The following is a 13,199-nucleotide window of genomic DNA, read 5'->3' as shown; positions in this document are numbered from 1 at the left end:
AGGGACTCCTAAAGCAGTCCCAGCTTGTCAATGTGCCTAATCCCTGTCCCTCTTCTGAACTTCCTGTTGAGTGTGTGAGGTCCTGCCGACCATCTAACTGTTCTGTAGCCAAAGATGGAGAGGACTGGGAAAGGGAGAAAGTTCTTTTTTCTGCAAGATCTCTCCTAAAATGCTTATGGCAGCAGTTTGGGGAGCATTTTGTAGATCTAACTGTGTGTGCACTATAGATTACGGTAAATGTATTTGCGTGATTTATGTTTTCTTCAAGGTTTAGAGTCCCTTAAATCACATACAATGGTAATACACAATGTGGTATGTTGTGCAAGAAGGTCGAATGACCTGTGAATTTGATTTCTCCGTAGCTGAAGGCTGTGTCATGCCAGAAGTAACAATGTACACAGTGTCAGCACTGTCAATCTAATAATAAATTATAAAAGTAGACTATTTTAATGACGTTCATGATCCTTAATGAATTTGACATAATATGCAGCACTTGCAGATTAAAATAGCCAGTGTGCACATAGCTAAAGGCAACATGTCTGTGGTGTGTATAAATTAAGCAAATATATGAATTCACAATCCAGTTATTCTTTACCTAAAGCATTTATCGAATCGGGTATTGTCATTTAAAATAATAGTGGAATCTCATACAGCCCCAAATATCTTAAATTACTGTAGATAAATGGCAAGGATAAAGTATAGACATGAATGTTTTCAGTACTATGAAAACATAATGTTGCAAAATCTAAAGGTTAGTTTGTTCTTTACTTGTGGAGCAAGTTATAGATTTACTAATTTAGACTCTGGAGTTAGTTTCAGTTTATCATGTATTAAGCAAGCAAACTAGGGAAGCATTAGGTAACTTTACAATGCACATACGTATGTAGTTCTTACCTCTAGAGGAACAGACGTGCTTACTTGGTATGGTAAAACCTTGTGTTCCTTGCATATTGACTGCAGCCACCCGGAATTGGTACCATCGGCCTGGCCTTATGTCTCTCATAAGAAAATGGGAAGCTACTGTCTGATAAACACAGAAAATAAGGAATGACATATTAGGGATTAATGAGAAAATTATATTGTTTGTATATGAAATTATCACTTTAGTTTTTTTGTCGTAGTGCAGCAAGCTTTAGGTACTGTATACAATATGACTGTCACTCAACATTTGATATTGGACTCGAATTACACAAAAGTCACATCAAAGTCACAGCTTCTAACAGTAGATACGGCTAGTGGCATTTGAAGGATGATCTGAGCATATGTGTCCACCTCAGAGATATTACTGTGGTGGACGGACAAATAAGGAATAGAAGAAAGAGCAGCGCTATACAGATACATTTTATAGAAAATTTTAGTGGCTATACTACATTTTTAATTGCATGCATCTAGGTGCTGGTTTGAAAAACGTGGAATATTTTTTTATGGCACAGACCTTTAATGATAAAAATTCTGATATCACTGAAGCTAAATGGAAGGCACAGCGTGCGGAAGAGAGAGGCTTGTCTGGGCAGCAAGTCTTCATTGTGCATCAAGGATATGCTCTCTGAACATTTGCTCACTGCATTTTTGTTTTTTCTCCATGCCTCGCTGCCATAACTTTTTTATTTTTCCATTCACATAGCTATATGAGGGCTTGTTTTTAACGGGACAAGTTGTTCTTTCTAATGGCACCATAGTAGAAAACAAGATTTGGGTTCTCGTCCGTGGGCTCCTTATTTTAGAGAACTGTTCTCTACTTGCCACACTGAAATGGCATCAAAAAGTTGTCAAAAGCAGCCAAAAAGATTAGGTTTAATCCTGGAAAGCCACCATTTTGTTAGACAAAGAAATACACATGTGACTGTCCTGTTGTCTCCATTATAGCTCACCAGATACAAGATTAGTAGCTCTCTAGGGTGTCTGTTAAAATCACAGGTTTTGTGGCGAGTAAAAAAAACTAAACTTTGTTCTGTACATAGTAAGATGTTATGTTTTATGTATTCTGTACTGACCACAGTTATCGTCTGCCAGTTTGTGGACTGATCTTCACTAGGCTGGATGCCATAATTCCATCGTTTTTGCAGGATATATAATATGGGCTCTACAGATATGTTGCATCTAGATTTCCAAGTAATCTTCACAGTCCTGTTTAAGTACTCGTTAATTATGAATTCAGAATGAGGTTTCCAGGGGACACCTGTAAATTGGAGAACATGCACAATAACATTCCAAAATGTTTGCTCCCATATACTGGGAGCAGACACTATGACATAATAATACATAGGATAAATGGGAGACACCCCCCCCCCCCCCCCCCATGGCTTACAGCTTCTGTAAAAAGGGCAATAAATGACAAAAAGGGAAGGGATGCCCAACCTGCAGCCCCTGTATCTGTTGCAAAGCCACAACTCCCAGCATGTCCTAGGGGATGTAACACTGGGAGAGTCACTTATAGAGAAGGATTTGGGTGTCCTTGCAGGAAGAGCCTTACGATCCTCTGCAGCCTCAGTAGCCAAGCAGAAAACTTCTTACGTTTGCACTTCACTAGCAGACACTATAGTCAAGCAAGAAAAAGCCAGCACCTGTGCTTTTGACCCATCAGTACCAACATGCTGACCCATTCTAATTAGATGGGCGTTCACACTACAGCACACAGCAAAGAGCAGAAGACTGGATGTTGTCATGTGACCACATTGTGGATCGGGAGATAGCATACATTTAGGTAATTATAATACATTACAAAGTGAAAGATGGACAAACATTAGATTAAATAAAAGGAGATTGATAGAAATGTGAAAACCCGTTTAAAGGGGTTGTCCAATTAATTATTATTTTTTCCTTAAGGCATCATATTGTGATAAAATAATAAAAGAATGCATACTCACCTATTACATTCCTGCCCATTCCAGAACTGCCACTCTAATCTGAGAAGTAGTTCTATGGCATACTTACATACAGTATATATAAGTGTTTCTATTTACTGTAGAACCTTCTCCCTGCCTTCTATACTTACTGTCCATGAGCATTGACTGCAGGCTCTCCTGGATCTCCCTGGTGGCTTACTAGTTAGTTAGCTTGCCAGAAATACAGAGCTCACATAGTGCTCATCATTTACAGTATTTGAAGTATTTCTATGCCATGTAAGATCACTTATATGATATATCGCCACATAAGACAGAGGCAGAGAGGCCAGCAGTAGGATGGCTCTGCAGGTAAGTGTGAGCTGGGAGCTCTACAGCTTCAGTACTGAACTGACCTCTGAATACAGATTAGGGACGTCTGAGCCATTTTTTTAAAATAAAAATGTACAAAATGAAGTAAACTGCAAAAATAATGATATACACATAAAAAAGTGCATTTTTTTGAAGGATGGTCATGCAAACCAGAAAAACTCTTTAAAAGGTAACTGTCATGTTTTTATCAAAAAAACATTTTTAGCATATGCTACTGCTGTTGCAGCATTATGCATAAAGCAATCTTTAGTTTCTTCACATACCACTGTTTTCCTTGAGTTTTCCCTTAGTTACAACTGTTTAAACATTTACAATATGAGGACCTTCTCAAGATGGCTCCTCTGCCAGTTCTCTGAGGCCAAAACTGCTTTCCCTCACTTCCCATACACACTTGCTGTAGCCAGAAGCTCCCTGCCAGCCAATCAGATTGGATTACTGATAGACAGGCCTCCTCACTCTGAAGCCTAATGCAGGATGCAGTAAAATGGACCGCTCTGTCTTCTGTTTATACTAAAAGGAAGACAGACAAGCCCTAGCAACAGTCTTTTAACCACTTCAGCCCCGCTAGGTGAAACCCCCTTCATGACCAGAGCACTTTTTACACTTCGGCACTACACTCCTTTCACCGTTTATCGCTCGGTCATGCAACTTACCACCCAAATGAATTTTACCTCCTTTTCTTCTCACTAATAGAGCTTTCATTTGGTGGTATTTCATTGCTGCTGGCATTTTTACATTTTTTGTTATTAATCAAAATGTAACGATTTTTTTGCAAAAAAAATGACATTTTTCACTTTCAGCTGTAAAATTTTGCAAAAAAAACTACATCCATATATACATTTTTCGCCAAATTTATTGTTCTACATGTCTTTGATAAAAAAAAAATGTTTGGGCAAAAAAAAAAAATGGTTTGGGTAAAAGTTATAGCATTTACAAACTATGGTACAAAAATGTGAATTTCCGCTTTTTGAAACAGCTCTGACTTTCTGAGCACCTGTCATGATTCCTGAGGTTCTACAATGCCCAAACAGTAGAAAACCCCCACAAATGACCCCATTTCGGAAAGTAGACACCCTAAGGTATTCGCTGATGGGCATAGTGAGTTCATAGAACTTTTTATTTTTTGTCACAAGTTAGCGGAAAATGATGATGATTTTTATTTTATTTATTTTTCTTACAAAGTCTCATATTCCACTAACTTGCGACAAAAAATAAAAAATTCTAGGAACTCGCCATGCCCCTCACGGAATACCTTGGGGTGTCTTCTTTCCAAAATGGGGTCACTTGTGGGGTAGTTATACTGCCCTGGCAATTTAGGGGCCCAAATGTGTGAGAAGTACTTTGCAATCAAAATGTGTAAAAAATGACCGGTGAAATCCAAAAGGTGCACTTTGGAATATGTGCCCCTTTGCCCACCTTGGCAGCAAAAAAGTGTCACACATCTGGTATCGCCGTACTCAGGAGAAGTTGGGGAATGTGTTTTGGGGTGTCATTTTACATATACCCATGCTGGGTGAGAAAAATATCTTGGTCAAATGCCAACTTTGTATAAAAAAATGGGAAAAGTTGTCTTTTGCCAAGATATTTCTCTCACCCAGCATGGGTATATGTAAAATGGCACCCCAAAACACATTCCCCAACTTCTCCTGAGTACGGCGATACCAGATGTGTCACACTTTTTTGCTGCCAAGGTGGGCAAAGGGGCACATATTCCAAAGTGCACCTTTCAGATTTTGCAGGCCATTTTTTACACATTTTGATTGCAAGGTACTTCTCACACATTTGGGCCCCTAAATTGCCAGGGCAGTGTAACTACCCCACAAGTGACCCCATTTTGGAAAGAAGACACCCCAAGTTATTCCGTGAGGGGCATGGCGAGTTCCTAGAATCTTTTATTTTTTGTCGCAAGTTAGTGGAATATGAGACTTTGTAAGGAAAAAAGAAAAAAAAAAAAAGAAAAATCATCATTTTCCGCTAACTTGTGACAAAAAAAAAAAAATTCTAGGAACTCGCCGTGCCCCACACGGAATACCTTGGGGTGTCTTCTTTCCAAAATGGGGTCACTTGTGGCGTAGTTATACTGCCCTGGCAATTTAGGGGCCCAAATGTGTAAGAAGTACCTTGCAATCAAAATCTGTAAAAAATGGCCTGTGAAATCCGAAAGGTGCACTTTGGAATGTGTGCCCCTTTGCCCACCTTGGCTGCAAAAAAGTGTCACACATCTGGTATTGCCGTACTCAGGAGAAGTTGGGGAATGTGTTTTGGGGTGCCATTTTACATATAACCATGCTGGGTGAGAGAAATATCTTGGCAAAAGACAACTTTTCCTATTTTTTTTATACAAAGTTGGCATTTGACCAAGATATTTTTCTCACCCAGCATGGGTATATGTAAAATGACACCCCAAAACACATTCCCCAACTTCTCCTGAGTACGGCGATACCAGATGTGTGACACTTTTTTGCAGCCTAGATGCGCAAAGGGGCCCAAATTCCTTTTAGGAGGGCATTTTTAGACATTTGGATCCCAGACTTCTTCTCACACTTTCGGGCCCCTAAAAAGCCAGGGCAGTATAAATACCCCACATGTGACCCCACTTTGTAAAGAAGACACCCCAAGGTATTCAATGAGGGGCCTGGCGAGTTCCTAGAAATTTTTTATTTTTTGCATAAGTTAGCGGAAATTGATTTTTTTGGTTTTTTTCTCACAAAGTCTCACTTTCCGCTAACTTAGGACAAAAATTTCAATCTTTCATGGACTCAATATGCCCCTCAGCGAATACCTTGGGGTGTCTTCTTTCCGAAATGGGGTCACATGTGGGGTATTTATACTGCCCTGGCTTTTTAGGGGCCCTAAAGCGTGAGAAGAAGTCTGGAATATAAAGGTCTAAAAATGTTTACGCATTTGGATTCCGTGAGGGGTATGGTGAGTTCATGGGAGATTTTATTTTTTGACACAAGTTAGTAGAATATGAGACTTAGTAAGAAAAAACAAAAACAAAAACAAACAAAAAATTTCCGCTAACTTGTGCCAAAAAAAAAGTCTGAATGGAGCCTTACAGGGGGGGGGGGTGATCAATGACAGGGGGGGTGATCACCCATATAGACTCCCGGATCACCCCCCTGTCATTGATCACCCCCCTGTTAAGGCTCCATTCAGACGTCCGTATAATTTTTACGGATCCATGCATCGGATCCGCAAAACACATGCGGACGTCTGAATGGAGCCTTACAGGGGGGTTATCAATGACAGGGGGTGATCAGGGTGATCACCCCCCTGTCACTGATCACCCCCCCTGTAAGGCTCCATTCAGACATCCGCATGATTTTTTACGGATCCATGGATACATGGATCGGATCCACAAAACACATGCGGATGTCTGAATGGAGCCTTACAGGGGGGTTATCAATGACAGGGGGTGATCAGGGTGATCACCCCCCTGTCACTGATCACCCCCCCTGTAAGGCTCCATTCAGACATCCGCATGATTTTTTACGGATCCATGGATACATGGATCGGATCCACAAAACACATGCGGACGTCTGAATGGAGCCTTACAGGGGGGTGATCAATGACAGGGGGGTGATCAGGGAGTGTATATGGGTGATCACCCGCCTGTCATTGATCACCCCCCTGTAAGGCTCCATTCAGACGTCCGCATGTGTTTTGCGTATCCGATCCATGTATCCATGGATCCGTAAAAATCATGCGGACGTCTGAATGGAGCCTTACAGGGGGGTGATCAATGACAGGGGGGTGATCAATGACAGGGGGTGATCAGGGAGTGTATATGGGTGATCACCCGCCTGTCATTGATCACCCCCCTGTAAGGCTCCATTTAGACGTCCGTATGCGTTTTGCGGATCCGATCCATGTATCCGTGGATCCGTAAAAATCATACGGACGTCTGAACGGAGCCTGACAGGGGGGTGATCAATGACAGGGCGGTGATCAATGACAGGGGGGTGATCAGGGAGTTTATATGGGGTGATCATGGGTGATCATGGGTTTATAAGGGGTTAATAAGTGACGGGGGGGGGGGGGGGGTGTGTAGTGTAGTGTAGTGTGGTGTTTGGTGCGACTGTACTGACCTACCTGAGTCCTCTGGTGGTCGATCCTAACAAAAGGGACCACCAGAGGACCAGGTAGGAGGTATATTAGACGCTGTTATGAAAACAGCGTCTAATATACCTGTTAGGGGTTAAAAAATTCGGATCTCCAGCCTGCCAGCGAGCGATCGCCGCTGGCAGGCTGGAGATCCACTCGCTTACCTTCCGTTCCTGTGAGCGCGCGCGCCTGTGTGCGCGCGTTCACAGGAAATCTCGCGTCTCGCGAGATGACGCATATATGCGTGACTGTGCGCAGGGCTGCCACCTCCGGACCGCACATCTGCGTTAGGCGGTCCGGAGGTGGTTAAGGAAGCAGTGGAAAGGGACAGAGGACATTAATGAAAGCTGTTATTATAAGGTAATTACAGATCTTTTGACAATCATTGACAGACTAACTCAGGTATACATGCCTAGCTCTAATAAACTAGCAAATTTAATAAAAGTATGACAGTTACCCTTTAAGTAAACAAGCTAATTAGAAGTCACACCCAGTGAAAATAAAGATGTGTATGTCTAATGCTATGAGTATATAAAAGCTTATATACCTGGGGGAAGGGGGGGTGTTGATACCTTTATATTTTTAAGAGAGAATCTATCACCAGGAATTACACTGTTAAACAGACACAATATATTATGTGACTAGTTAGGCTGAATGTAATAGCTTTCATTTAGTGAAATCTTTAATAGAAGTGCACTAAGGGTGGGCCAAAACCACTGTATGCACCCTTCCCCTTCCACCCGCTTCCTCTCCTTGATTGACAGGGCCAGGTTCCTGCATAATCATCTTACCTGACCTTGTCAATGAAAAAAAGAGAAGGAAACCGGAGGTGCAAGGGTGCACACAGTGGCTTGGACCTGCCCTCTGTGCACTTACCTGCTCATTTGCACATGGATTAATTACATTACATTCAGCGTAGCTAGCCCTAAAAGGAATTGTGTCTGGTTTAATGGCGAATTTCCTGGTGACAGATTAAATTTAAGCCAGTCTAAGTCAGCTGCCTTCAACTTCTTTAATGCTGGAAATCCCCTTTAAAATGATAGCACAGCAGTACAATGAGGGCACACACATTATATTTGCTGGCCAATTACAAATATACTCTTTACGGGAGAATGTGTGGCAGCAAACCCTGTAATTAAAGGCCTGCACGTATTGTAATCCTATGCTAGTAAAGTTGAGTTAAACAATAATGTACCTTTATACGTATTGACTGGAACCTGGCAGGTGACCCCACATCCATTGGCACAACACTTCTTGGAACCAGGACAGTCTGTGTCTCCACTGCAGCTCAGTACACAGGCAGCTGCAAAGCCAGATGCTCTATGTGGTGGTGGACAGTGACCCTGCTTCATGGCTTGCAGAGCTTTCAGAAACTCACAGCTGGCTATGCACTCGTGTCTGTTCTGTAGAAGAACACAGTACTGGTCAGGAATTCTTTTATAAAATGATAACTAGAGACCTCTCTGCTTGGATTTGTTATCAACAGTGTGTCATATTTTAGGATCTATTCATTTTCCATGAATCCTTCTTCTTAATGGCATGATTAAAAGATCACTAACTTTTCAAAAACTTTTGATATGTCATAGAGACATTCAAAAGTTGATTAGTGGGGGTCTGAGTGCTGAGACCCCCCCCCCCCCCCAACCAATTGCTAAAATGCAGAGAAGCGCACGCTTTCTCTCTCTCTCCTGGCTTTAGTGACAGAATCTAGGTGGCCCTATAAACTTCTATGGAGCCTGTCTTGTGCAGTGAGAAGAGAGAGCCTGCTACGCACACGCTTCTCTCCCCTCATTCTAGGGATTGATATCTGATCGGTGGTGTTCCACCAATGATCAGCTGTTTGACCTAATTTTAGGGATTTATATCTGATCGGTGGTGTTTGAAAAGGCTGCGGCACTCTGGCGTTTACTGCAACCTCCTCACATCATACTATACACTGATATGTGCAGCTGAGGCTCATTCACTTGAAAAGGACTGAGCTGTGCCTAGCGATGTGACCAATGAACATGTTATCACTGGCCTAGGAAGATACCGTGGTGCTCAATGGCGGGCGTGCCTGGAGTCAGACCACCTCAAATCAGATATTTATGACCTATCCTCTGGATAGGTCATCAATTTCAGATTGGCAGGGGTCGGATACCTGGGACCCATCCTAATCAGCTGTGGAGGGAGTGGCTCTCCGGTTAGTGCCACGGCCTCTTATCACAGCTCAGCCCCATTCATTTGAATGGGACCAAGCTGCACCAAGGCCACATGACCGATGTATGTGACACCATTGGCTTAGGAAGAGGCCTCGGATAGTTGGCAATATCAAAATCCCGGAAACCCCTTTCGTGTATGCACATTTCAAATTCTGTTTTTCAGGAAACTTTTTATTTACTGGATCTATAATCTATAAGATTCTGGACCCTCCCTAACTATGAGAATTAGTTTCAAATCACAGTTAATTTGGATTATTTCCCAATTTTTACTTTATGGGTGTTCACTACAGAAGAAGCTGCTTCTATAAGGCTCACTAGTGTTTAAATTGGCACTCCATGTACTGTATATGTGTAAAATATAGATTTTCTGTTATGGTGGTCAAGGATAGCTCAACCTTTTTAGAAGTTCCTTTTGTATGTTAAAAACAGTGAGAAAAACTGTGCTGCTAATGGGTTAAAGTGTTTGTTCTAATTAATGACTTTTATAAAATATTAAATTGTCACATCATCATTTCAGGTAATTTTTCAGAACGAGTTGCAATGTGAACGTACATGAGCGAAAAACACTATTTCTCCCTGTTATATGACTTTCACACTAGCGTTTAAGTTTTCCGGTATTGAGATCCGTCATAGGGGCTCAATACTGTAAAAAAATGACAAAATGTAACTGAACAGAACGGAATGTTCCAAAATGCATTCTGTTACCTGTGTGAAGTTGGCACCCCATGTTCTTAAATTTCAAAAATAAATACACCATTCGTTTGTGCTGCGTTTGTGCTGGTTTGTGCCGCAAAAATGAACGTTTGTGCCGGTTCGGTTCCTGAGATATCGCGCGTTAGATTTTTATGAAGCCCCGCCCATTTTCCACCCCATGTTCTTAAATTTCTAAAATAAATACACCATTCGTTTGTGCTGCGTTTGTGCTGCAAAAATGAATGTTTGCGCCGCTTTGGTTTCCGAGATATTGCGCGCTTAATTTTCTGAAACCCCGCCCATTTTCCACCCCATGTTCTTAAATTTCAAAAATAAATACACCATTCGTTTGTGCTGCATTTGTGCTGCAAAAATAAACGTTTGCGCCGCTTTGGTTTCCGAGATATTGCGCACTTGATTTGCTGAAACCCCGCCCACTTTCCACCCCATGTTTTTAAATTTCAAAAAGAAATACATCATTCGTTTGTGCTGCGTTTGTGCTGGTTTGTGCCGCAAAAATGAACGTTTGTGCCGGTTCGGTTCCTGAGATATTGCGCGTTAGATTTTTATGAAGCCCCACCCAATTTCCACCCCATGTTCTTAAATTTCAAAAAGAAATACACCATTCGTTTGTGCTGCGTTTGTGCAGCAAAAATTAACATTTGCGTCGCTTTGGTTTCCGAGATATTGCGCGCTTGATTTGCTGAAGCCACGCCCACTTTCCACCCCATGTTTTTAAATTTCAAAAATAAATACACCATTCGTTTGTGCTGGTTTGTGCTGCAAAAATAAACGTTTGCGGCGCTTTGGTTTCCGAGATATTGCGCGCTTGATTTTCTGAAACCCCGCCCATTTTACACCCCATGTTCTTAAATTTCAAAAATAAATACACCATTCGTTTGTGCTGCATTTGTGCTGGTTTGTGCTGCAAAAATGAACGTTTGCGTCGCTTTGGTTTCCGAGATATTGCGCGCTTGATTTGCTGAAACCCCGCCCACTTTCCACCCCATGTTTTTAAATTTCAAAAAGAAATACACCATTCGTTTGTGCTGCATTTGTGCTGGTTTGTGCTGCAAAAATGAACGTTTGCGCCGCTATGCCCAGCTTGCCTCAGAGTCCAAGAGCCCCAGTGAGGACGAGGATGACCCCACTTTCCACGAACAGGTGGTAAGCCTTATCTAGCAGTGGGTGCATAAGGTCCCACACAAGTTTCCCGCTAACACCCAGAGTGGGGGGACATTCTGGGGGTTGAATACGGGAATCTCGCCCCTCGTACACACGAACCTTGTAAGTGCACCCTGAGGTACTCTCACAAAGTTTGTACAGCTTCACGCCATACCTCCCCTGCTTAGAGGGAACATACTGGCGGATAATGAGTCTCCCCTTGAAAGCAATGAGAGACTCATCAACCGTGACTTCCCTTCCAGGTACATAGACCTGCACAAATTTGGCCCCAAAGTGATCGATGACCGGCCTGATTTTGTACAGGCGGTCATAGGCAGGATCACCTTGGGGGGGACATGCTGCATTATCTGCATAATTGTAAAGTGGGGTCTGGTAGAGGACGTCCCCACTCCAGTAATGCCTGACACTAGGTTTCTTGACTAGGCCCATATGCAGCACGAGGCCCCAAAACGTCCTCATCTTGGCTGCACAGACCGGAGTCCAGCCACCGGGCCTAGCCAAAAAGGAGCCCGGATGTTGAGCAATGAACTGTGGGGCGTACAGGTTCGTCTGCTCCAACATCAGATTCACAAAGGGGTCACTGAAAAAAAGACTAAAGTAGTCGCATTCAGTGAAGCCCACTGTGGAAATCTGGATTCCTGGTTGGCCTACAAAATCAGGAATCACGGGCTCAAAACGCTCTGGGGTATACCAGACAAGTTCACCGGTAGGGGGCTCCGGTAGACTTAACTGGTGGGCCGGAAAACTAGTACGAGCCCCAGAGCTTCTCGTACTAGTGTGGGCCACAGGGTCCTTAGCATGGCGGTCTCCTTGCTCCACCTGGCGGCGTCTCCGCCGCCTTGGGGTCTCTTCATCATCGCTAGATGATGAGGAGGACGCGGATGACAAAAGGAAAGTGGGGTTATCCTCGTCCTCACTGGGGCTCTTGGACTCGGAGGCAAGCTGAGCATATGCCGCCTAGAACATCCGGCGGGCCATAGGGGAGTGTGTGTGTGTGATAAACTTTATTTGGTGTGCGTGTGTGTGGGGGGACGGGTGTTCGGGAACTTACCCTAAACCTAACAGACAAAAAAATTAAAAAAGGCCCAAAAATGTGATATTTTTTTTTTAAATTCAAACTCGCTGATCAACCTTCCGAAGTTGATCAGCGGTGGGGCGTGCGATGCGCTAACAGTCAGCGTACGCAGAAAAAAAAAATATAATATGCTTGTGCCCCCCAAAAAGTTGTGGGGGGGGGGGGCGGGAGGGGGGGCAAGCTGCAGCACACCTGGGGGGTCTAGAGTCAGGGTTAAAAACATGGGGTGGAAAGTGGGCGGGGTTTCATCAAATCAAGCACGCAATATCTCAGGAACCGAACCGGCACAAACGTTCATTTTTGCAGCACAAACCAGCACAAACGCAGCACAAACGAATGGTGTATTTCTTTTTGAAATTTAAAAACATGGGGTGGAAAGTGGGCGGGGTTTCAGCAAATCAAGTGCGCAATATCTCGGAAACCAAAGCGGCGCAAACGTTCATTTTTGCAGCACAAACCAGCACAAACGCAGCACAAACGAATGGTGTATTTATTTTAGAAATTTAAGAACATGGGGTGGAAAATGGGCGGGGCTTCATAAAAATCTAACGCGCGATATCTCAGGAACCGAACCGGCACAAACGTTCATTTTTGCGGCACAAACCAGCACAAACGCAGCACAAACGAATGGTGTATTTATTTTTGAAATTTAAGAACACGGGGTGCCAACTTCACACAGGTCATTCTGTTCCATTAAGTTGCGTTCCCAGACCGGAGAGCAAA

General features: G+C 43.1%; 1 protein-coding gene across 1 annotated transcript in view; it reads right to left on the bottom strand.

Annotated features, from left to right (window-relative positions):
- The window catches only part of LOC122935305 (anosmin-1-like), a 47,829-nt gene that overhangs the window by 23,403 nt on the left and 11,227 nt on the right, over positions 1–13,199 (bottom strand). Inside the window, exons 2-4 of the mRNA XM_044291070.1 lie at positions 8,518–8,725; positions 1,995–2,179; positions 895–1,024 (exon numbers count right to left, since the gene is read on the bottom strand). Coding sequence (XP_044147005.1) covers positions 895–1,024; positions 1,995–2,179; positions 8,518–8,725 — 523 coding nt within the window. The remainder of the gene's footprint in view (positions 1–894; positions 1,025–1,994; positions 2,180–8,517; positions 8,726–13,199) is intronic.

Source organism: Bufo gargarizans, chromosome 4 (assembly GCF_014858855.1).
Source record: "Bufo gargarizans isolate SCDJY-AF-19 chromosome 4, ASM1485885v1, whole genome shotgun sequence".
Lineage (NCBI taxonomy): Eukaryota > Metazoa > Chordata > Amphibia > Anura > Bufonidae > Bufo > Bufo gargarizans.
Note: the sequence above shows the minus strand (reverse complement) of the source record. Positions and strands in the feature narration are given on the sequence as shown.